Source organism: Bufo gargarizans, chromosome 1, assembly GCF_014858855.1.
Source record: "Bufo gargarizans isolate SCDJY-AF-19 chromosome 1, ASM1485885v1, whole genome shotgun sequence".
Taxonomy (NCBI): Eukaryota; Metazoa; Chordata; class Amphibia; order Anura; family Bufonidae; genus Bufo; species Bufo gargarizans.
In genome coordinates, this window is record NC_058080.1 from 464,859,679 (window position 1) to 464,886,161 (window position 26,483).

Genomic DNA, 26,483 nt, shown 5'->3' on the forward strand with positions numbered 1-26,483 from the left:
AGACTGCAGTAGCGTCTTGGCTGCCATGGTAACCGATCGAAGTCCCAGCGATTAAACTGGGACTCCGGAACTCTCCGCTGCCACCAATGGGAGGAGGGGGGGTGTGGGGGGGGGGGCCGCACTTTCCACCAATGAATATAATACGGGGAGGGGGGGGGCCGCACTGGCCACCAATGAATATAATATTGGGGAGGGAGGGCCGCACTGGCCACCAATGAATATAATATTGGGGGGGGGGGGGGGGGGCCGCACTGGCCACCAATGAATATAATACTGGGGAGGGAGGGGGGGGGGGGCCGCACTGGCTGATCACAGTCCCCTGTAAGAGATCGGGTGCTGCTAGGAAGCAGGGGGCAGACATGTACACAGTTCGTAGGATATTCTAACTTGAAGCGTCACCATCACTATGGGAACGCCTCTGTGTTAGAATATACTGTCGGATCTGAGTTTGACGATCTAACGCAAATCCAGTGGTATATTCTAACATAGAGGCGTTCCCATGGTGATGGGGACGCTTCAAGTTAAAATATACCATCGGATTGGAGAAAACTCTGATCCGATGGTATATTAATAGGGACTCCTGACCTTACATTGAAAGTCAATGGGGGACGGATCCGTTTGCAATTGCACCATATTGTGTCAACGTCAAACGGATCCGTCCCCATTGACTTGCATTGTAAGTCCGCACGTTTGGATCCGCACGGCCAGGCGGACACCCGAACGCTGCAAGCTGCGTTCGGGTGTCTGCCTGCTGAGCGGAACGGAGGCCAAACGGTGCCAAATTGAGGCATTCTGAGCGGATCCACATCCACGGATCCATTTGGGGCCGCTTGTGAGAGCCTTCAAACAGAACTCACAAGCGGAACCCCGAACGCAAGTGTGAAAGTAGCCTTAGCTGGGAAAAGAAAATGTGGGGAATCAAGGTTTTACTAAAATATATGATTGAAAATAAATGTCCAAGATAGGAATACCCCATTAATATTCATTAAAATGCTGAGAGAAAATATATACCAGGGAACAATATGTGACCTTTTAATGAATTCCCAAATAGAAGTAGAAGGGGACGTGGAACATTAAGGACTCCTACCTGTTCCACAGGGACAAATTCTGGATGTCTAATTATCATACGACTTACTGCCCCCCACACATTGTCCAGAGTTCGTGGATTTTTCTCAGAGCTGATTATAGAGGAGAATACAGAAAGTAGCTTTGAGAAATTTCTGAAGATTTGTCAAGGAAAACAGAAGTAATTATTAAAGAGTACAGATGGAGACAAAAAAGGGGATAAAAAGATAATATAAAATTATAACATGGCAGATGGTGGATGAAATGCATTAAGTTAAAGAGGACCTTTCATTACTTGATGCAGTGGAATCTGCATATTAGAGAGCAGGAGGAGCTGAGCAGATCGATATGTAGTTTTATGGTGAGGGATTCAGTAAAACTTGCAATTTATACATTTATATCTCTGTTTCTAACTTCATTGTTCACAGGGGAGGTGTCATCAGTGATCGATACGGAATCCTCTACATCAGTGTTTCCCAACCAGTGTGCCTCCAGCTGTTACAGCCAAAGGCTGTCTGGGCATGCTGGGAGTTGTAGTTTTGCAACAGTTGGAGGCACGCTGGTTGGGAAACACTGCTCTACCTAAAGCTAGCCATACATATTCAATCGCTGGATTGTTTGGCTGACAGTTCTCTTTCCCGACTCCCCCATACAAATTTAGCTAAGTCGGACGCGTATGCGTTTTCGATGAGAACGGAGAAAGCCTGTGTCTTAAACTTCTGTCGGCTCATCTCCCAGAACAAAAAGGATCAGGTGAAAATATTAATTTCTTCCCATCAATCTCTCCCCTGACATATGATGGGGGTAGACTAACATGTATGGCAGTGTAGGTGTGCATACAGCGATAGCCGCCAGTCACCGGTAACACCACAAAACTATACCGACCTGCTCAGCTTATCCTGTTGTACAACATGCCAGCAGATTGCACTGCATTTCATGGGGATATGTCCTCTTTAAAGGCTATGGACACTTTTGGGTTGGTATTTTGTTCATGCAGTCAATATTATGGGCTAAACATATTTACAATAGCTTTTTATTGAAATGTCTGCCCCTTTCCTCTTCTGCAGTGTGCATTTATTTTCATACATCATAGGCTGCTCAGTCCTACCTTGTGTGAAACCTGTCGGACAAGCTCTCTGACAGCTGTCTGCAGGCTCCCTCTCTACTCTCCTGAACACAAAACTAAGCTAAAATCTTTCCAAGCAAATCAACTCAAACCAAGAGCCAATGAAAGCTTTATGAACGAAGAGAAACTGCAGACTGAGCCGTCAGAGAGCGCATTGATAGATTTCACACTGCTATCACCGAAGGCACAGCAACAAAAGATAACTTTTATTAAAGTATTATAATGGAAATAGGGGAGCCAACCCCCAGCCCCCCTCCAAAGGACCAGAATATGGTTTAAGGGAACCTGTCATTTTGTACATGGTGTTTGTGCTAAAGGCAGCCAGTGATAGAGCAGGAGGAGCTGAGCAGATTAATATATATTTTTGTGGGAAAAGATTCAGTAAAACTTGTATTTCATTCATTTATATTCCTGCCCATTCTGTGCTGTGAAGTCCAGGAGGCGGTCCTATCAGTGATTGACAGCTATCTCTGTATACACAGTCATAGAGGGAAGGCTGTCAATCACTGATAGGACCGCCTCCTGGACTTCACAGCACAGAATGTACAGGAGAAGAAATGAATGAAATACACGTTATACTGAATCTTTTCCCTATAAAACTATATATCAATCTGCTCAGCTCCTCCTACTCTATAACATGCTGCCTGTAGCTGACAAAGCAATATCATGATGATAGGTTCCCTATAAATGTAAACTACAGATAAAATCGGGATGCACACTAGATATTGCAATGGGCTCTTCTGGTATGGGTGTAGTGGCAAAGGTGGGGGACCCCTTGACCCAGGCATGGTTAGCAGTGCCATTATGTTGCATCTAGAGATCTCTATTTTACCATATGTCATCATCTGAGATCTATTTTTGTCTTTTTGTCCCAGGTTTTTACATATTGAAACCTTGGTGATACTATATGCCATTATCTGTGATAAACTTGACTTTTTGGTCATAACTTGCAATGTTACTTTCCCCTAAGTGGAGTCTCTTGATGAACCTGTACTAAGAGGGGGGGGGGGGGGGGGGGGGGGCAGTGGTTTGTCATTGTGTCACATCAACACAGTATAGGGATTGTGAAGGGTGCAACTAGGGGTAGGTTCCAATGTTGCAGGGTTACACCTTGCTGGGTGCCCTTTAATGTTAAGATAAGTTAGGGCCGGACATGACACCCATACCATAAGAACCAGTTGCAACATTTAGTGTGCATCCCCTGCTGCACCGATTGATTTTATATAGTTTACATTTAACCATTAAACCTTTAGTTTTTTTTTGGCTCTCATATTTCCATTTTTAAAGGAGTTATCCAACTATTTGTAATTGATGACAGCGTACCGGTGGATTCCCAGGTGGACCCCCACTGATGAGATGCTGATGTCCTATCCAAAAGAAAAGGTGCAAGGTTTGAGTTTGGGTTATCTAAGAATTCCATTATGGATTCCGTTAGCATAACTTATGGTCCGTAGTAGCAGAATCCATAACAGAATTCTTAGATATCTCGAATCTTGTACGCCGAACTTGAAAACAGAAGTTTGCTCAACACTAGTCATCAGTTACAAATACTCGGATAATCCCTTTAACCCCTTCACATCTTTAAACTTCAATAGGACGGCTTAGGTGTAGTTACACCTGCTCACAGCTGCTGTTGTGACGATGATCAGGTAAACGATGAAGAGAAGACAGCGCTGGCATGGCGTGTGCCTTCTCTTAAACCAGCTGATTGGCAGAGGTGCTGGGTATTGGGCCCTGGCTGATCTGAAATTAATGAACTATCCTGAGGATAGCTTATCAGTAAAAATAACTTGGACAACCTCTTTAAATGTTGAGAAATAATTACAAATTTTCAGAAAACGATTTGTAGACAGTACACCTACTTAAAAGGGTAGTCCACCTTTTATCACTTGATGGCCTATCCTCAGGATAGGCCATCACTAGCTGATTGGCGGGAGTCCGACACCCCACATCCCCGCAGATCAGCAATAACTCCAGTGCTGGAGACAGACAGCTCCATCTACTTTGTAGTGGACTGAGCTTGTCCTTGCAGCACAGCTCCCCTTATATAGTCAGTGGGAGCAATGCTGCAAGGACAAGCTCAGTCCACTACAAAGTAGATGGAACTGTTTCCAGTGCTGGAGCTATTGCCTAAAAGCTGATCAGTTGGGGTGTCAGACGCCCCTGAGGATAGGCCATCACTTAATGAAAGGTGGACAAAACTGTGTCATCCTTTAAATGAAGCTAATCTAATTAACCTACATACATAGTTAACCCTTTCAAGACCAAGCCATTTTCACCCTCGTGACCAGGCTTAATTCTGACATGTATCACTTTATGTGGTGATAACTTTAGAATGCTTTTATTTATCCAAGCCATTCAGAGATAGTTTTCTCGTGACATCTCGTACTTTATGATAGGGGTAAATTTCGGTCGATAAGTTTTACCATGATATTATAAAAAGTTATAGAAAATTGGGAAAAAAAATTAATTTTCTCAATTTCAATTTCTACACATTAAAAGGCAGATAGTGATACCTCAATTAGATAGTTTTTACTTAAGATTCCCCATATGTCTACATTATGTTGGCATCATTTAAAAAATTACACAAAAATGTTTTAGGACGTTAGAAGGCTCAGAATTTAAGAAGCAATTTCTTAAAATTTCTATAAAATTTTCAATACTGACTTTTTCAAGGACCAGTTCAGTTCTGAAGTCACTTTGAGGTCCTTACATAATAGAAACTATCCATAAATGACCCCATTTTAGAAACTACACAACTGTCAAATTACTCAAAACTGGTTTCACAAACTATGTTCCACAAGAATTAAAGGAATATGGAGGTAAAATTAACAATTTTCAGTTTTTGTGCAGTTTTATTTAAATCCAATTTTTCCTATAACACAGCAAGGGTTAACAGCAAAACGAACCTCAATATCTATTATCCCAATTCTGCAGTTTACAAAAACACACCATTTATGTTTGTAAACTGCTGTATGGGCACACGGCAGGACGCAGAAGAAAAGGAACAACATATGGTTTTTGGAGAGCAGATTTTGCTGGAATGGCTCTTGGGTCGTGTCATATTTAAAGGCACACTAAGGCACCCCTACAGAAGAAACCCCCCAAAAGTGACACCACTTTGGAAACTACACCCCTCACATAATTTATTTAGCGGTTTACTGACCACTGTGATGTCACAGGCGTTTCATAATATTTCAAAACAAATGGTTGTGAAAATGAAAATTTTTATTTTTTACAAGAAAGTCGCTGAAGCCCAAATTTTTCACTTTAACAAGGGGTAACAGGAGAAAATGCACCCCATAATTTGGTACCCATTTTCTCCTGTATATGGCAACACCCCATATGTGTAGAACATTTTTTAATAGCAGCACAACGAAAAAATGAAACCTTTCTTGTGGTGGTGCCAGCTGTGTTAGGAGCCAGTCTGAAGTTCCCCCTTGGATGCGTCATATATGAAAAACCGCAGCACTCACTTGTCTTCAATTATGCAGGATATATTCACCAACAACAATGCGACGTTTCGACCGTCATGGTCTTTCTCAAGCAACCAGAGAAAGAGAAAGACCATGACGGTCGAAACGTTGCATTGTTGTTGGTGAATAAATCCTGCATAATTAAAGACAAGTGAGTGCTGCGGTTTTTCATATATGAAACACCCCATATGTGGTCGTAAACTGCTGTATGAGTAGGTGGCAGAATTCAAAAGTAAAGGAGTGGCATCTGCATTTTCTAACGTGCAATTTGCTGAAATAGATTTTAAGGGCCATAGCTTTTTTATTAGGGTACTTTCAGACTTCCGTTAAAGTTTTCCGGTATTGAGTTCCGTCCTAGGGGAACCCTAATGCATTGTGAATGGAGAGCATTCCGTTCAGGATGCATCAGTTCAGTCCCTCTTTTGTTTTTTGTCCAGAGAAAAAAACGCAGCATGCTGCAGTTTTCTCTCCGGCCAAAAATCCTGAACACTTGCCAGAATGCCGGATCCGGCATTTATTTCCATTGAAATGCATTAATGCTGGATCCTGCCCCAAGTGTTTTGGCAAAATGGATCCGGTTTTGCGGTCTGAGCATGCGCAGACCTTTAAAAATTAGAAAAAAAAAAATACCAGATCCATTTTTCCAGATGACAACCGGAAAGACTGATCCGGTATTGCAATGCATTTTTGAGACAGATCCGTCTCACAAATGCATCCGTTTGCGTCGGGATTGAAGGATCCGGCAGGCAGTTCCGCTGACGGAACTGCCTGCCGGAATCCTCTGCCACAAGTGTGAAAGTACTCTTATTTGGTTGAATGTGCTGTGTGGGGGCTCATTTTTTGCGGGATTGGCTGTAGTTTTTAATGGTACAATTTTTGGGTACATACGACTTTTTGATCGTTTTTTTATTTCATTTTTGTGAGGTGAAGTGGGCTAATATTGCAATTCTGCCAGTGTTTTTTTGATTTTTTTTTCTGAGGTTCTCCATGTGGTATATTTGATAAGATAATTTTATTATGTGGGTTGATATGGTTATGGATACCAAATTTATATTGTTTTATGTTCTACCACAGTTATATAATAAAATCACTTTTTATTAAATTTTTATTTTTTTTGCATCACCATAATCTAAGACCGTCAACATAGTTATATGAAGGCTTATTTTTTGTGGGATGGGTCGTAGTTTTTATTTATATCATTTTTGGCATGCATATGACTTTTTGATCACTTTTTATGATTTTTTTTTTAATAGCATTGTGGGATTAGTACTATGATCATTTTATAGATCATGTCACTATGGATGCGTCGATACCAATTATAAGTTTATTTTAGTTTTCACATTTTTTAATCTCTTATAAATGAGGGGATATGGGAAAAGGCTATTTTCTTTTTATTTTACATATTTATATATATATTTTTTTTATTCTCACACTTTTTTTTTATTAAGTCCCACTTGGATCTTGAAGATCCAGTGGTGCTGAAATGCTCTTGCATTGAAAAGTATCGTACTATTAGGTTTTCTGGCAACCATCAGGCCATCGCAGCGCAGCAGCCCGATGGTTGAGAGAGGGAGCCCCCTCCCTCTATTAACCTCATGGATGCCACTGCAGTGCTTGGATTAAAGAGCTGCCATGACGTTTATATACGTGCTATCTGCACAGGTTAATGTGTCATCATAAACATATGCAAGGGAAATAAAAGTTTATTAATGTTAATTTATACTTATGTTCCTGTAAGTATAAGTATGCTCTGTGGGTTTTTTTTAAACATAGATTTTATTGTTTTCAAAAAGGGAATAAACAAATACATACCAAAAATTTGTATGTAAGTTTGCTTACAATGACAAAATAAATTTGTACAAGTCTTATAATCCCCCAAAATAGGGGTTCAAGATAATAAGGAGTACAAATAATACAATGATAAAACAAAAACAAGGGATAGGGAGAGGGTAAAAGGGGGAAGGAAGAAGGGTGACAAAAGAGAATAACAAGGAGCGATCCTAATGTCCTTTACCATAAATCTGTAGAAACCCTGTTGAAATGAGAGTGAAGCCAATAATGCGCTCTGTGTTTTGTGTCTCTCTGTACAAAAATCTACCCGCTTACTGAATTAACCACATAGAAAAATAACTGTTGACATTCATTCTGAGGCAAAAGTAAAAACTGGAGACCTTGCTGCAGGTGGTTCATGCCATCACAAACCCACCATTTTGGAACAATACAGCCTAGTCATAAGTGCAGCTGTTTTCGTCCGGCCGATTCTCGGCATATTTGCTGGGTTGCGGCCGGATCTCCGCTGATCCCCATTATGGCTAATGGGGCGCGGCGGCAAAGCGGGAGCTTCTGGCTATACCAGAATGCAGAGCGCTAGTGTGAAACTAGCTTTAAATGGAGGATCCCTGTACTCAGTGGAAGAACAATCTTTCATCCAGTTAATTCAGCCCTGAGTCCTGCGAAAAATGGAGGACCAGAGTTCATTTATGCTGGTTACAGGAGAACTACTGACATCAGAATACCTCTGCAGTGCTGCTCCCTGCTGTGTTAGATCTTTGCATCTACTTTGGGTGGCCTCATGTATGCAAGCAAGGTTCAGAAATTCGGAATTTTGCTTATTTGCTATAGGAAATTTCAGCTGACTCTGACGTCTCTATTGTCACCTGCTCATTGTGCCTCTGTATACTGTGGTTCTGTTATACTTTGTCATACACCGGCAAATACTGTATCGGTCTTTGGATTTGTTAGCCACATGGTCTCTGTACCTGGACACTTTGCTCGCTCTCTGAGACTATGAGTGAATATATAGCAGATATTTGTTTCAGTGCAGTACACTCCATGAATATCACATATCGATACACAATGCGGCATGTATGTGCGTGTACACAAAAACACACATCCATATAGCAGTGATTACCGACATCTCAGTCTCTAGGACTGGATTTCAACTATAAATGTAAAATGAAAAAAAGAGTTCAACACAAATTGTTAAAACAGAGACAGCTGCAAGAGAGGGAACAGTCACCGTGACGGACTTGTCTACCCTACAGTATACAACGCATGTGCAGAGAATAAGGTCACTTTGGGTTTAACATCATAAAATAAAGAAAACAAATGCTATGTTAGGCTACTTTCACACTGGCATTCGGTGCGGATCCATCTTGTATCTGTACAGACGGATCCGCACCGATAATGCAAACGCTTGTATCCGTTCATATTATTCATAAAAAATAAAAGTCTAAATCAAAATGGATCCGTCTTGACTTAAATCGAAAGTCAATGGGGGACGGATCCGTTTTCAATTGCACCATATTGTGTCAGTGAAAAATGCATCCGTCCCCCATTGACTTACATTGTAAGTCAGGACGGATCAGTTTGGCTCTGCCTAGTCAGGCGGACACCAAAACGCTGCAAGCTGCATTTTAGTGACCGCCTAAAAAACGCTACGGAGACCAAATGCAGGAGCCCTGAAACGGATCTCACAAGTGGACCCAGAAACGCCAGTGTGAAAGTAGCCTTAGTCAGCAAGACCTGCCAGTCATTGATTTAAGGCTGTAATGGTGAGAATGCCTTACCTCATAACGTGTCGCTGGTTACTAAAGCTCTGAAGGTGGCCAAATACATTCATCTAAAGTTGATCAAAACAGATGATTTCAACTAAAATGAACATTCTTTGTTTGAAATTTACCAATTACTTTTGAAAAGAAGTCAGTCGTGTTTAATATTTTCATCTGAAAGTCAGACAAAAGATCATTCATTCAATGAAAGACTGTTCATGAAAGAAAGATCTTTCTTTAAAAGATTGTTCCCAGAAAGATCTTTCATCCGTCGCCCAGTCTGAAAAACTGTAACGGCCAATATGGAAGCTAACATGTATGAACAGTCTGCAAAATAAATGTGTCCCTTGAAACATCACTACCAAGCGTCCTGGCACGCTGACTTTCTAACTCCAATGCGGACTTGCTTTTTGAGATGGACTATAAGAACTGATAGGTATATTACAATAGCACAGCACTTTTTTCTTCTATGCATGTTCTATGGACGTTAATGGAGAATTGTTTTTAAAGGTTGTGTCACAAGCAATGAATTGTAGAATATATCAATGGTAATGAACTGAAATATATATACATAGTTGATAAAGTGACCCCCATCATAGATCTTCTTAACACTGGATCTGATATGGTGTGTACAATGTAGGACAATGCAACCATCCGGCAAGAGCAAGCATTTATACCCAATCAAGGATACTTAAGTATGGCTGCACCTCCATGTTCTGCAAGGACCCCAAGGCCAAACACTGCGTTACTACGAACTTCATTGTCTTTATCTTGAGCCCCATTGAAGAGAGCAGGAAGTAACTGTGCCACAAACTGAGCAGATGCCTCTCCCAGGCTAACTATTGATTCTGCGAGCGTGCCTACTGCAAAGGATTTCTCTGCAGGAGTGCAACTGGACTTCTGTATGAAGAGGAAAAAAAATCACAGGGTTCACTTGATTATCATGGATGTGTTAGGAGATGAAATGATTCTTTAAGTTCAAAGAGAGAATATTCATAAAAGGAGAGAATCACAATATATTAGATTGGTGGTCGGCTGCACACCCTGCTTTACCTGCGATTGCACACGCACCAGTCATATTAAGGTGATTATAGCTGTTGGCCTGACTCCCCCATATACATATGCACACTTTGGATCAAGGGGAATAAATAAATAAAAAAGCTGCTGCCAGACACCTCTGGTGGAGATCAAAAGGATTGGGTATTTAAAGGGATTCTACAGTTATTTTAAACTGATGATCTATCATCTGGATAGATCATCAGCTGTTTGAGAAGGCAGTGGTGCTCCAGGAGCGCAGCGGCCTTCTCACCGTTTACCGCAGGCCCAGTGACGTCACGACTAGTATCAACTAGACTGGGCAGGGCTAAGCTCTGTTCACTTGAATGGAGCTTAGCCCTGCCCAGGCCATTGATACTAGTCGTGACGTCACTGGGCCTGTGGTAAACAACAAGAAGCTCCTGGAGCGCCGCTGCCTTCTCAAACAGCTGATTGGCGGGGGTCCCAGGTGTCGGACCCCGCCGATCAAATGCTGATGATCTATCCAGATGAAAGATCATCAGTTTAAAATAACTGCTGAACCCCTTTAAATTCAACTCGCTTGATCCTTCTCTCCTCCAACATCTTCTGGGAAGAGTCAGAAGCTCCCCATAAACATTAGATGTCTATGGAACCCTTTAAACTCGCCTACAATAGCCCAACAGCTGTATGTACTAGTTGTGGAAGTACTGTATATAAATGACAAAAATATGTCGGATTGCTGCAAAACTCTGAATGCGGTTTAGTCTCGGGCATATATGTAAATGGGAGCATAACACTTCCTTGGCCTGACAGGTGAACAGGTTTTTTTTGCAAATCAAGCATTTATGGGACTTGCTGGGTCACCAGCTTCAGCAACCTATGAGTGTACAGGATCTACAGGTCTAGCTGCAATATGTGTGGACAAATGTGCTGCAGGATACTAGACAGAACCTGTATACCTCCATGTCCCACCGTATCTCATCTTGTGTCCAGGATAGAGGAGGTATAACAGGCTGTAAAATTTCCCCCCAATAAAACTTATCTTTTGGGTTTAATATTATAATCACTTACATCACCATGTAAGCGATTACATTCACAAAGTTTCAATCAATTCCAACAACTCCTTCTTTGCAGGTTATTCTTTTGTCGATGATTGTATTAAATATATAGGAGGACGTTTATTAAGATCAGCGTTTTCAACTGTCTGTCTTTAGTCCCTCTGTACTGCTTGAGGAAGCACCAAAGTTATGTACAGGTCCTTCTAAAAAAATTAGCATATTGTGATAAAGTTCATTATTTTCTGTAATGTACTGATAAACATTAGACTTTCATATATTTTAGATTCATTACACACAACTGAAGTAGTTCAAGCCTTTTATTGTTTTAATATTGATGATTTTGGCATACAGCTCATGAAAACCCAAATTTCCTATCTAAAAAAATTAGAATATTTCATCCGACCAATAAAAGAAAAGTGTTTTTAATACAAAAAAAGTCAACCTTCAAATAATTATGTTCAGTTATGCACTCAATACTTGGTCGGGAATCCTTTTGCAGAAATGAGTGCTTCTATGCGGCGTGGCATGGAGGCAATCAGCCTGTGGCACTGCTGAGGTGTTATGGAGGCCCAGGATGCTTCGATAGCGGCCTTAAGCTCATCCAGAGTGTTGGGTCTTGCGTCTCTCAACTTTCTCTTCCCAATATCCCACAGATTCTCTATGGGGTTCAGGTCAGGAGAGTTGGCAGGCCAATTGAGCACAGTAATACCATGGTCAGTAAACCATTTACCAGTGGTTTTGGCACTGTGAGCAGGTGCCAGGTCGTGCTGAAAAATGAAATCTTCATCTCCATAAAGCTTTTCAGCAGATGGAAGCATGAAGTGCTCCAAAATCTCCTGATAGCTAGCTGCATTGACCCTGCCCTTGATAAAACACAGTGGACCAACACGAGCAGCTGACATGGCACCCCAGACCATCACTGACTGTGGGTACTTCACACTGGACTTCAGGCATTTTGGCATTTCCCTCTCCCCAGTCTTCCTCCAGACTCTGGCACCTTGATGTCAGAATGACATGCAAAATTTGCTTTCATCCGAGAAAAGTACTTTGGACCACTGAGCAACAGTCCAGTGCTGCTTCTCTGTAGCCCCGGTCAGGCGCTTCTGCCGCTGTTTCTGGTTCAAAAGTGGCTTGACCTGGGGAATGCGGCACCTGTAGCCCATTTCCTGCACGCGCCTGTACACGGTGGCTCTGGATGTTTCTACTCCAGACTCAGTCCACCGCTTCCGCAGGTCCCCCAAGGTCTGGAATCGGTCCTTCTCCACAATCTTCCTCAGGGTCCGGTCACCTCTTCTCGTTGTGCAGCGTTTTCTGCCACACTTTTTCCTTCCCACAGACTTCCCACTGAGGTGCCTTGATACAGCACTCTGGGAACAGCCTATTCGTTCAGAAATTTCTTTCTGTGTCTTACCCTCTTGCTTGAGGGTGTCAATGATGGCCTTCTGGACAGCAGTCAGGTCGGCAGTCTTACCCATGATTGCGGTTTTGAGTAATGAACCAGGCTGGGAGTTTTTAAAAGCCTCAGGAATCTTTTGCAGGAGTTTAGAGTTAATTAGTTGATTCAGATGATTAGGTTAATAGCTTGTTTAGAGAACCTTTTCATGATATGCTAATTTTATGAGATAGGAATTTTGGGTTTTCAGGAGCTGTATGCCAAAATCATCAATATTAAAACAATAAAAGGCTAGAACTACTTCAGTTGGTGTGTAATGAATCTAAAATATATGAAAGTCTAATGTTTATCAGTACATTACCAAAAATAATGAACTTCATCACAATATGCTAATTTTTTTAGAAGGACCTGTAGATGTGTAGTGACAAATTGTGTGGAAAATGATGAATCACCCATTTTTCTCACTGCTCTGGAAAAGTGCTTTGAATGGGGAAAATATAGCTTGAAAAAGACTTTGCTGTCGAAACATTGCTATTTTTTTTCGGTGTTAATAAACAAAATCTGCAACTTTAGTACGCCAAAAAGTGGCGTATAACAGTTAATAAATGACCTCTCTAATATATATATATATATATACACACACACACACATATACACACACACAGTACATATCCATTTGTCTTATGAACACCCCAATACTTACCGTTTTATTGAGGAGCAGTGGAAGAAAACCTGCAAAGTATGGCGCAAATGTCACACCACCAACTGCAGCAGCAACCAAGGGAATTCCTTCTCCTGCATATTCCATCAACATCGCGTCCATCTCTGCCTGGGAGTAAAATACAAGATCACTTTTTACATGACGCACACCATTTCCAGCATTATGTCGGTTTACCTCTGGGGACATTTGGTGCGGCACACAATATATTTTTTGTGACTGCTTTATAGTCTGAAACAATGCTGATATGATTCCTATTTCACTGCCAGCGCTGGAAGCCACTCAAAACATTCACTAAAACGTACCATACAAATAGAACTTAGGCTCCATGCCAGAAGACAAAGCTAGGCTTTGTTCCATTGAGGACAAATATTCCGTTTTTATGCCCCTCCCCCACAAAGTAATACATCCATATCCCTGTACACCGATATGAATAAATGGGTCTGTAATGCCACGACCCAATCACCCACCTGTCCCAGCGACAGACAACAGTATGGATCCACATTTCTATTAACTCTTGCTGCACAGGCACCCCTGTTCCCCACTGATCCTCTCACTCATTCGCAAACCAATAAAAATTAAATGAAGTCATCATTAACACGTTCAGTATGAGCAGCTATATTTTCTATTTTTAGAAACTTTGTCAGGAGCATTTAAAAAGCATGCAATGTCAACACCTCAAGCTCCTTTGCATATCAGAATCACAATTGCTGTATAAGAGCATGGGGTGTAAACGCTGCGGATCTGCGTGTGGCAAATCTGCATCATTTCATGGTACCAGCAATGTGGACAAGATAAACACCACAACTATAGATGGGCATAAGGAAAAAAAGGTTAGGTACTCCCTTAGTGAGACACATTCTAAAGTGTGTGGGGCGAGATGACAGATGAAAGATGTGTGGGCACCTCCAATAAATGCCATCTGACCCCATAGACTCCCACAAACAATAATAAAAAAAGCAATATATACTTTGTGTGTTATTTTAATGAATGGCTGTGACTGAAGTGATCTGTCACCTATATGGACTCAAAGTACACTACTGGATGGTGTAAAATTGTATCAATTTTGCATCTTGAGAAACTGGGGTTCTTTAAAGGGGTTGTCTCACGTCAGTAAGTGGCATTTATCACGTAGAGAAAGTTAATACAAGGCACTTACTAATGTATTGTGATTGTCCATATTGCTTCCTTTGCTGGCTGAATTCATTTTTCCATCACATTATACACTTCTCGTTTCCATGGTTATGATCACCCTGCAATCCATCAGCGGTGGCCGTGCTTGTACACTATATGAAAAATCGCCATCTTTCTTTAGTGGCCAGGACCGTAGGAACACACACAGCCTAGTGCTTTTACCAATAGTGTGCAAGCATGACCACCACTGATGGATTACAGGGTGGTCTGTAACCATGGAAACGAGCAGTGTATAATGTGATGGAAGAATGAATACAGCCAGCAAAGGAAGCAATATGGACAATCACAATACATTAGTAAGTGGCTTGTATTAACTTAGTCTACATGATAAATGCCATTTGCTGAAGTGACGCCTTTAATGAAATTCAAGAAAAGCTAAAGAGCGGGCACATCTGTACAAGTTTACATCTTTTTGGTGGCACTCCGTCCAGAGCCGCTGCAATTGTAACTAAGAGATCTGAATAACTCTTCTACAGTCATTTCTTTTTAAACTTGAAAAGTCCTAAATGTTGTTGTCAAGTATAAAAACTCCAGTTTAAATGAGCGAGATAAAAATTCTGTAAATGGATTGTGTGTGCATAAAAAAAAAAAAAGCAGAGCACCTTAGAATTTTTAGGGGTAGATCCACACATGACTGAAAATACAGTAGAAAAATCTGCAAAGGTTTTTGCCACGGTTCCTTGTTAGATGTGTTTTTGACGCAAAAATGGCTGTGGACTTCACCCTTTTCATTCCAAAGGTTGAAATCGGTGAGGGGGTTGGCAGCATAAATTGACGTGTGGCAGATTTCTAATTCACACCACAGGTCAGTTAACGCTACAGTTTTTGGGTGTAGAGTTTGGCTGAGATTTCTTTAAATTTTATCCACTTTGTTGGTACTGTACAACCTTGTGGATCTGTGATAGCGATTCCAGACTATTTCAGTCATGTGTGAACATACCCGGAGATCCGCGAATTTACTACAAATAGTACTGAACCAGCAATCCGTTATTTTGATGGGAGGCACATAATAAAGCAAATATTTGTCATGCTTCTGGCCAGTCCTAGTGTGCAGTTTCATAATATGTCAGAATTTGTGCCAAGAGCTGAAACCAGTCAGGGGGTTGAATCACCACCAGACAGTTTATGACCAGTAGGCATTGCTAATTCAGCTGCAGGGGAGCGGGACAGCCTCCACCTGATCTGGCTGATCTACCTGCTCTACAGGATAATTACCTGAAGAGCAAATATGCAGAGAGGAGTAAGCTCAGAGTAAAGTCGAAGTCACAGCAGCGCACAGGTCACTTGATGAGCTCCTATCGTTACTGTCGCAAACCCACCAAAAACTGATACCCTTGATGTGTAAACGTGGAGAAAGACCTGTCTGTGACAAGAGAAGGGGAGCAGGACAAGAGAAGGCAAACCTAGACAAACAAGCTTATGCCAAGACATTAGTGTGAGACGCAAAGGACCTGCTCCTGGGCAGACAACCATGAAGTGAGAGTTGTGCGTCTACTGACGGGAAACTGCAGAAAGAGTGCATGTGAACACGGTGCTTTGAGAGCTATGGAAATACAAGCGGCTGTCCTATGTATGCAGGTGGGAAAATGCTTCTTCAATTTTTTGCCATTCCTCTTTCTACGAGAAGCTCGCAGTCAGTCATCTACCATTTCCCTGCTCATTCTCCTAATGACAGACACAGTCATCACAGGTAAGAGTGTCTTTACATCTTGCAGCTTTGTACAACACCTAAGACTTCCTATACAGTACCTTATTTCATGCTCAAATTTATAAAAGAAGGTTTTAGAGGGTGTGTAATTTTAGGGTTTGTGGCTTATTATGTTAACCGGTGACTTCAGGACCTTTGTATGCATAAAGTGCCAACACCTGTACTCTAAACATAAGCAACTTCTCCTATTGTAATTCTGGTCCTCCAGCCAGCCACCTACTATACACACACTGGTTGTCATAAAACAAATCCCCACAAGCAAGGTTTTGGAGTATATGACCATCTACAGCATTTCATGTACTATCACACATATTAGCCAGCCATATATGACCATCTATAATACTATCACACATACTTAAAGGGAGTCTGTCAGAAAATTCCCTGTTAAACCAAATGAAATGCCTCGTAGGGCTAGCTCAGCTGAATGTGCTGATACCTTTCACTAAGGCTGAGTTCACACGGGGGAGATTTCCGCACAGGTGCAATGCGGGAGGTGAACGCATTGCACCCGCACTGAATCTGGACCCATTCATTTCTATGGGGCTGTGCACATGAGCTGTGATTTTCACGCATCACTTATAAGTTGCGTGAAAATCGCAGCATGCTCTATATTGTGCGTTTATCACGCAACGCAGGCCCCATAGAAGTGAATGGGGCTGAGTGAAAATCGCAAGCATCCGCAATCAAGTGCGGATGCGGTGCGATTTTCATGCATGGTTGCCAAGATGACAGTCTATTCACTGTATTATTTTCCCTTATAACATGGTTATAAGGGAAAATAATAGCATTCTTTAATACAGAATGCTTAGTAGGTGGTCAATTGAGGGTTAAAAAAATAAATAAAAAATTAACTCATCTTCTCCTCTTGATCGCGTAGCTGCCGGTCTCTTCTTACTTCTTTAATCATGAGCTGCCGGCTAAATGACCTGTGGTGACGTCAAATCACGTGGTCCAATCACATGATCCATCACCGTGGTGATACTCGCGCGGGTTTGCCGCAGTACACCCGGGACGCATCCTAAACATATCCGTCACGCCTGTGTGAACTCAGCCTAAGGGTTCATGCACACGACCACGATTGTCTCCTGGGCCGACCGCGGCTCCTCTGAACAGTGTACCAAGATGCAGTCAGTTCATATCTGATCACGGATCCCTTGTACTAAACTGTGATTGTATTGTAAAACAGTCGGTTCAGTTTAGGGTAGTTGCGGTCAGCCGAGGAGAACCGTCTGACACCTGGACCGTGATTTCCGGGCCAATCAAGGTCATGTGCATAAGCCCTTAAGGTCCTTTTACAGGGACCAATAATCAAGCAAATTATCTGGGAAGGGTGTTTATATAAACGCTTGTTCATGATAATTGGCCTGTGTAAAAGGTGCCGACGATCACTCAGTGAATGAGCAATGAACCCTCGTTCATCAGATAATCAAGTTATTCTGCCCACACCAAAAATCATCATTTCTATTGAGCACTAGCTATACTGTCTAAACAGCGATCTGCTGCCAGGAACTTTCTATTTACGGATGTAGCAGAGTTAACACTGTTAACTCAAATTTCTTAACTCATCTTGATATCCTGAAACAAAAGCCATTGAAAAGTGATTAAAGGTGTCGGCTTAAAACAACTAGTTTAGTTAACACATCTGTACATGCTTCGGGGGACGCGGTTCAGCTGGAGGTATACCCAATAGCAGGCCACAATAGCGTCACCTGCGATGCTAACGAGACTCGTCCCCATTGCGGCATGCCATTGGCTGCACCCGCCACCGTATGTTTTGATCCACGCAACGGGGAGAAGCCGTGCAGAGATCACGAGTGACAGAGCTGCCAGGAAGCAGGATAAGTATAATCCATGTGAGAGGCCCAGGCATGAAAATGCTAAATAACATGCAGGTAGCATGTTATAAAGCAGCAGGAGCTGAGCAGATTTTCTGCTCCTTCTGAGCTTTGAAGTCCAGGAGGCGGTCCTATCAGTGATTGACAGTTCTCTGTATACCTAGTCATTAGGGAAGGCTGTCAATCACTGATAGGACTGACTCCTTGACTTTAAACCTCAGAATGAGCTTAAATGAATTTAAATGAATAAATTACAAGTTATACTGAATCTTTTCCCATAAAACTATACAGTGAGGAACAGAAGTATTTGAACACCCTGCGATTTTGCAAGTTCTCCCACTTAGAAATCATGGAGGGGTCTGAAATTCACCTTGTAGGTGCATTCCCACTCAGAGACAGAATTTAAAAAATAAAATTCAGGAAATAACATTGTATGATTTTTAAAGAACTTATTTGTCTTGCACTGCTGAACATAGGTATTTGAACACCTGAGAAAAAGCAAGAATTCTGGCTCTCAAAGACCTGTTACTCTGCCTTTAAAAAAATCGACCTCTACTCCACTCATTAATCTAACTTAGTAGCACCTGTCTGAGCTCTTTAAAGACACCTGTTCACCCCACAGTCAGTCAGACGCCAAGTACTACCATGGGCAAGACCAAAGAGCTATCAAAAGACACCAAAGACAAAAATGTGGACCTCCACAAGGCTGGAAAGGGTTACGAAGCATTTGCCAAGCAGCTTGGTGAAAATAGATCAACTGTTGGAGCAACTGTTAGAAAATGGAAGAGGCTAAAGACGACTGTCAGTCTCCTTTGGCTTAGGGCTCCATGCGAGATCTCACCTCATGGGGTATCACTGATAATAAGAAAGGTGAGGAATCAGCCCAGAACTACAAGGGAGGAGCTGGTCAATGACATGAAGAGAGCTGGGACCACAGTTTTAAAGGTCACTGTCGGTAGAACACTACGCTGTCATGGTTTCAAATCATGCATTGCACAAAAGGTTCCCCTGATCAACTTATCACATGTCCAGGCCCGTCTGAAGTTTGCCAATGACCATCTGGATGATCCAGAGGAGGCATGGGAGAAAGTCATGTGGTCAGATGAGACCATAGTAGAACTTTTTGGTCTAAACTTCCCTCGTTATGTTTGGAGGAAAAAGAAGGATGAGTTGCATCCGAAGAACACCATCCCTACTGTGAAGCATGGGTGTGCTAACATCATGCTTTGGGGGTGCTTTTCTGCGAAGGGGACAGGACGACTGCACTGTATTAAGGAGAGGATGAATGGGGCCATGTATTGTGAGATTTTGAGCAACATCCTCCTTCCTTCAGTCAGAGCATTGAAGATGGGTCGTGGCTGGGTCTTCCAACATGACAACGACCCGAAGCACACAGCCAGGATAACCAAGGAGTAGCTCCGTAAGGCCTCTTGCACACGAATGGTTTTTTCCCCGTTTACGTTCCCTTTTTCTTGTGTTCCGTATACGGACCGTATATGGAACCATTCATTTCAATGAATCCGCAAAAAAAACTAAAGGTACTCCGTATGCCTTCCGTATTTCCGTTCAAAGATAGAACATGTCCTATTATTGTCCGCATAACGGACAACGATAGTACTGTTCTATCAGGGGCCAGCTGTTCCGTTCCGCAAAAAACAGAATGCACACGGACGTCATCCATATTTTTTGTGGATCCGTTTTTTGCAGACCGCAAGATACTGAAAAAGCCATATGGTCGAGTGCATGAGGCCTAAGAAGCATATCAACGTTCTGGAGTGTCCTAGCCAGTCTCCAGACCTAAATCCAATAGAAATCCCCATTGCAGTGTGTGCAAACCTGGTCAAGAACTACAGGAAACATTTGACCTCTGTAATTGCAAACAAAGGCTTCTGTACTAAATATTAACATTGATTTTCTCAGGTGTTCAAATACTTATGTTCAGCAGTGCAAGACAAAAAAATCTCTAAAAATATCATACAATGTGATTTCCTGAATTTTATTTTTTAAAATTCTGTCTCTCAGAGGGGGAATGCACCTACAATGTGAATTTCAGACCCCTCCATGATTTCTAAGTGGGAGAACCTGCAAAATCGCAGGGTGTTCAAATACTTCTGTTCTTCACTGTATATCACTCTGTTCAGCTGCTCGTCCTCTATAATGTTGCCTTAACCCTTTCAGGACCGGAGGTTTTTTTTTTTTTGTGTTTTCGTTTGGGGCTCCCTCCAATCCCAGAGCCATAAATTTTTTATTTCTCTGTTCACATAGCCATATGAGGCCTTGTTTTTTGCGGGAAAAGTTTTACACTCCAACGCCACCATTTAATATTGCATATGATGTAGTGGGAAGCGGGAAGAAAATTCCAAATGGGGTGAAATTGCAAAAAAAATAAAAAATGCGATTCCACTACAGTTTTATGGGGTTTTTAATTACGACGATCGATGTACGATAAAAATGACCACTTACTTTTATACTACAGGTCAGTATGAATCTGCCGATACCTTATATGTATATGTGGGAAAAGATCAGTTTTATTTTTTGTCGCCATATTTTGACCCCTATAACTTTTTTGTAATCAGATGTACAGAGCTGTATGTGGGCTAATTTTTTGCGGGGCAATCTGAACTTTTCATTGATACCATTTTGAGGTGTGTATGAATTTTTGATCAGGATTGACCACGGCATCTGAGGGGTTAAATGTCCACGATCGGCATTACTGCCGGTTGCGGACATGAGCCGTGGTTGTCTGCTAAAAGAAGCCACCCGCGGCCATGGCGCCCGCAGCAGGTAGGAGCGGGCGCCATCTTTAAACACCCACCCAGCGCCGTACGGCGCTGGGCGTAAAAGGGTTAAGCTCAGACATTATGTTTAACCTGACAAGTTTCCTTTAAAAGGTACATTTTTTTAAATCCAGTATGAAGAAGCGGATGGATCACTCAGCTGAGCTTGGTATCATTACACTCGGCTGAGCTTGGTTACTATTGATCTGGCTGTTCAATGCATCTGCGACAAGTTTTCTAACATTTACTGATTTTGACTATCCGAGAATCCACGCACATAGAGCTCAGTGGACAGAAGTGGTAACAATCTGATGGTAGTTATGGGTAAACAATGGATGACAATTATTTTAAAATAAGTTTATGAAAAATCTTGCCAGTATTTCCATTATCATCAACCGCCCCCACCCCGTGTACATTCAGTTTTCTGCTTTACCTTGGCAACACATCCTAATCCGGACTTTGACTCTGTTCTTATCTTTATTGACCTATCCTCTGGGAGTCTGTGGCCTTCCCTGGCATTTTCTAAAGGCTTACACTGTTAAATCAAGCAGAGATTGTCAGGAAGGTAGCATTCCTTCCTGACAATTGCCTGCTCGTCGGTGAAGGTGACCCCTGCATTTACATACAGCGCTCTCCTCCACAGTATGAGGAGGAGTGATCACTAATACCATCGCTCATCACCATACAGACTTGCTGTTTGGTGGCAGCAGAGCGTGTTTACACAGCATGATCTGCTTCCGACAAACGATTGTGGTGACTGCACAAACGATCATATTACCCGATAAACATGCGTCTCACTCATTCATCGGATGATCGTCAGCACTTTACACCAGCAGCTAACTGCCAGGGAGCGTTCATAAGAACGCTTGTTAGTGATTATCTAGACAAAGTTTGGCCTGTGTAAAGGGACCTTAAAGGGGTTCTCTGGGAATCAAGAAAATGAAAATACTTAAATATTATTTTATTATAAATATAATCCCAAATACTTTTCATTAGTTATAACGGCTCATTTTGTCTAGGAAGTAATCATTAGGAGAAATAAAATGGCCGCCATCCTATTAGTACACACAACCTGTCCTAACCACAAACGAGAACAAGTTACTTCAGAACACTGAGCTAAAGAGCTACCTCATCCTCCTATCTGCTTGTCAGAAAATATGTTCTTGAATACAGTTTAATATGATCTTTAGCTGGAGCTCTGTAGGAATGACGTTCAAAAGAATATGAAGTACAGATAGGAGGTTGTGGCTAATGTGCCGCAGCACTTATGCAGTCTCGATTACCACAGCCACAGTCTATCCTGCCTGTCCTCTCTGCACATCATGTGTCCTCATGAACTCCATTCCTACAGAGATTCAGCTGAAGATCTAAGGATGAGTTAAGCTCTTTAGCTCAGTGTTGTGAAGTAACTTGTCCTGCTTTGTGATCAGGATAGGTTCTGTGTGTACTTATAGGACAGCAGCCATTTTATTTTCCCTGATGACTGCTCCCCGGACAAAAAAAGCTATTATAACTACGGTAATAACAATATATTTATAATAAAGTAATATTTAAAGGGAACCTGTCACCTGGATTTTCGGTATAGAGCTAAATATGTATCAAATAGTTGTTTTTACACAATAAAAGCACACAGAGCTATGGGGACTGGGTATTGCGGACGTGCTAGCGGCCATCTAGCAACCCATGTCCTCAGCTCTATACACAAAATCCCGGTGACAGGTTCCCTTTAAGTATTTATAATTTCTTAATTACCCCTTTAAGATATATACTATAAAAAAAAAAAAATCACCTAATATACTAAAAGTCTTTCATTTAGGAATGCATGTTGAACTACATTTGCTATAGCTGAGGTATGGAAAGAGACCCGACTTGCCATCAAGATGGCCACCACTGCACCACCAATGCTCCTGTGCTGACCCACACTGATCCCTTATTGTACCCTCTCCAAGCTTGGCATCTTATCTAGGATTCGGGGACGTATAATCATATCCTCCCCTTTCTGTCATAATGATTGTTATGTTTATTGGCCTATCCTGCTGCAATTTAGATTTTTGTTGAAAGCCATACTTTGATTATCAGTATTTAAATGGTGTGTGGTGTATTTTTAAAAGGGTCTCAGTAGTAGCAGCAGTGTGGACATTTGGTATGTGACGCAGATGCAATATATTTGGTCCCAAATATGTGGGAATTGTCTTTCTTTATGGCCATGAGATTTACCATTATCATTTGGGTTTTACTACAAGAATATAATCTGATTTGCACACATATTATTGCCTCCATTCCTGTATGGTTTGTTTTTTGGAGTCTTTTTGTTATATGTGGTCCCCTGATGAAATGACCCCAGAGAACGGTTCATAAAAACACGTGGGCACAAAGTTTGCATTCCTGGGACATATGGCATGTGCTCCTTTTTTTCCACTGGTGACCAAAACCTGGTTTACTTGGGAGCATATATGTATTATGTGCGATTCTTTTTGTTGTAACTATTATTTTCTGATACATGCATTGACTTGTGACATTACTATTGGACTATAGTCATACTAGGTCTCTTCTTGGGTGGCGGTATCTATCCCTTGTCAGGAACATATAGGGCCTGACAGGAGGTTCCAGACACGGGATCGCCCCTATCGGGCGGCCATTTTGTTTTGCTAGGCAGGGCCTATAGTTGGATAGGGCAAGTGTGAGGGTGATTCAATTTTCCTTTCCTTGTCGTGCCCACCCTCATTGTTAATTGCTTTTTAAGGGCACAAATTGGGTGATTTTTAATGATCATCATTAAAGATTATGTTTTACACTGGTGAAGGTACTCTGCGATTACATTATAAATAAGGTACACTAGTGACTACCTGACATCTGATGTCTATCTATCAGAACTGTGAGAAATATAACCGAGGTATGAAAGGTATTAAAATGTATGCAGATATAAACAATACTCACAAAAATGTAGTTCTAAATTCACCAAGAGCAAAGGCCATTATTCTGAGGATCAGTTATGTTCATATAAAACATTATTTACCATTGTTGTAACACACCGATTACAATTTGTGTTCAATACAATGAATTTGGTGCTGGCACTTTGCTTGCAATAGTAACATTGGGGCAGATTTACTAATACTGTTGAACCTTTGTGCTGTCTAAGAATATGAATCCTAGTCTAAATATTAGACAAATTGCTATTCAGGCATGGGCCCTTATAAATTTGGTGTATTGCAAATCCCATGTCAGATTTACACCACAATTCTGTGCATGGCCAAAATACTGTCTAAAAGTAATACCGTGTAAGCTGCTGGATTTATCATAATGGCTGATGCTGGATGATAAAGCTGTTGCATCTTTAGACTAGAAGCTCGGAAGCAGCAGCAGATCAATTGCATAAGCGCCGAGTCAGCTCAGGACTCGGCCATTGTGCAGTGGATCTGATGAGCTTGGAAAACAGCATCAGATCCACTGCACAAGCGTCGAGTCTGTCAGCTGACTTGACACAGGCGCAAGAATACAGGGCTAGACAAGAGGTCTAGCCCTGTCAAGCACGGGGGAGGGGTGTATTGTGCAGAGCTCAGGGGCCTTACAAAAGCTGCACTCCAAGGACCCAGTCCGGCCCCTGGTGTTCCAACATGCTCATTTTGCACATAAACAAAAAATGCAGATTGGCAGCAATTGAACATATAGACAAAAGAAAGGTATGGGTTTAATCAGCATGATCAATCCTACCGTTTAGTAGGTGCTGTTTAAAGTGGAATTTTACTTTAAAGTTGCATTTGGATGCACCAATAATTGTCCAGATCAGGGATGGGCAAACTGCGGCTCTCCAGCTGTTGTAAAACTACAACAACCAGTATGCCCAGTCTGCCTACAGCTATCAGCAGGTCATGATGGGATTTGTAGTTTTACAACAGCGTGAGAGCAGAAGTTTGCCCATGCCTGGTCCAGATCATCACAGGACCGACCATTTCTGATCACCTAGCCATCTAAATGTGCCGCCAATCACCCGATGAACGAGCAAAACACTCGTTCATCGGGTGATCCTGTTGCTCATGCAGGCACCGCCAATTATGGCTTCTGTAGGAGGACGAGTGATCGCAATAGAGATTCCTCGTCTTCATACTGTGAAGATCATCACTGTATGGAAATACGCGGTCTGCTTCGCTGAACGAGCAGCCAACTGTCAGGAAAGAACGTTTCCTTCCCTACAATCAGCCGCTTAGCCAGCCCATCTGAATACACAGAAAAAAAGATCGGAGTTAAAAATAAAAATGATGAAAAGTAAAGAAGCCTAGTAGAAACCTTGCAAACTTAAAATCTGTAGCTCTCAATTCCCTCCATCACACACCTTGAATTTTATGTCCTACTGTATCTAGAGATCAGTAATAAAAATGTACACATCCACAATGCAGATGTACATTAACTTCTTCTCTGTTACAGGATTCCTGCTAGGTCTATGGTTTGGTGGTTGGTTACTATCTCCTAGCACAGACGTGGTTTTCCTGAGATTTCTATCATTTCAAAATGAGACCTATCGATCTATCCCTCTGCTGATCCCATGGATATGCTTCAGTGAAGAGTGGAGTCGACCACGTATGAACAAGTGGAGTGGCCAATGCGTGGCTGAAACCCCTCTCTCCGTACAGTCTCGTCTTCTCAGTTTGACTTGTTGGCTAATCGCCGCTTTATATGGCAAGCATATGATTCCAGAATATTTAGACATCGCACCAGAATGTGCCCATGGGGAATGGGAGTGCCTTTTTACATACATTCATGCAAGCAGAACCTGTGAATGGCTGCTTCTAGCAATTGGACTAGTACTTGGCGCCACTTTATTTCACAGTACTATGGAAAAAAGGGAATCAATCTCAAATATATGGTTTGAAAAAAAGAGAACGTTCAAGCAACTAGTGCCACCTCTTTTACTTATCACAAGCAGCGTAGTCGCCTTCTACTTTCTCCCCCCTTTCATCGCAGTATGTTCATGGTCTATACTGGCTTTAGATTCTCTTTGCAGCTTCTTAAGGTTTCAGGTTTCTCAGCCACTAAACACTGTATACAGTGCACTGGAACAAGTGCAAGTCAAGGACGGAGAACACATCATGCCAAAATAATAATACCATAGATAATTTACTGGCATTTCCTCTATGAATTGTAGAACATGCGCTTTGTGTTACATTATGATTAGGGGGCAGCTCACCACTGGCCTTCACCGAGCTGGAAGCTTTTTCCTTAGCTTTTAGTTTTTTACCTTGCATGGGGTTTGACCCTTAAAGGATAACCGTCATATGTTTTTTGCTAGTTTATTAGAGCTAGGCCTGTATACCTGAGTTAGTCTGTCAACGATTGTCAAAAGATCTGTAATTACCTTATAACAGCTTTCATTAATGTCCCCTGTCCCTTTCCACTGCTCCCTTAAAAGACCATTGCTATGGCTCATGTCTGCGGCTAGGAAGACAGAGGGGCGGTCCTTCAAACTGCATGCCTACATTAGGCTTCAGAGTGAGGAGGCGGGTCTCTCGGTAATCCCATCTGATTGGCTGGCAGGAAGCTGCTGGCTACAGCAAGTTTGTATGTGACCTG

General features: G+C 41.9%; 2 protein-coding genes across 2 annotated transcripts in view; one reads left to right on the forward strand and one right to left on the reverse strand.

Annotated features, from left to right (window-relative positions):
* Window positions 1–26,483, reverse strand: part of IPO4 (importin 4) — a 133,847-nt gene that overhangs the window by 16,345 nt on the left and 91,019 nt on the right. Inside the window, exons 25-27 of the mRNA XM_044273143.1 lie at window positions 13,390–13,515; window positions 9,910–10,118; window positions 1,088–1,220 (exon numbers count right to left, since the gene is read on the reverse strand). Of these exons, the coding sequence (XP_044129078.1) occupies window positions 1,088–1,220; window positions 9,910–10,118; window positions 13,390–13,515 (468 nt within the window). The remainder of the gene's footprint in view (window positions 1–1,087; window positions 1,221–9,909; window positions 10,119–13,389; window positions 13,516–26,483) is intronic.
* On the forward strand, window positions 15,724–26,302 carry LOC122922526. The gene is made up of 2 exons (XM_044273155.1): window positions 15,724–16,288; window positions 25,341–26,302. The coding sequence occupies exons 1-2, from the start codon at window positions 16,144–16,146 to the stop codon at window positions 26,012–26,014; spliced, it is 819 nt and encodes a 272-aa protein (XP_044129090.1). The 5' UTR covers window positions 15,724–16,143; the 3' UTR covers window positions 26,015–26,302.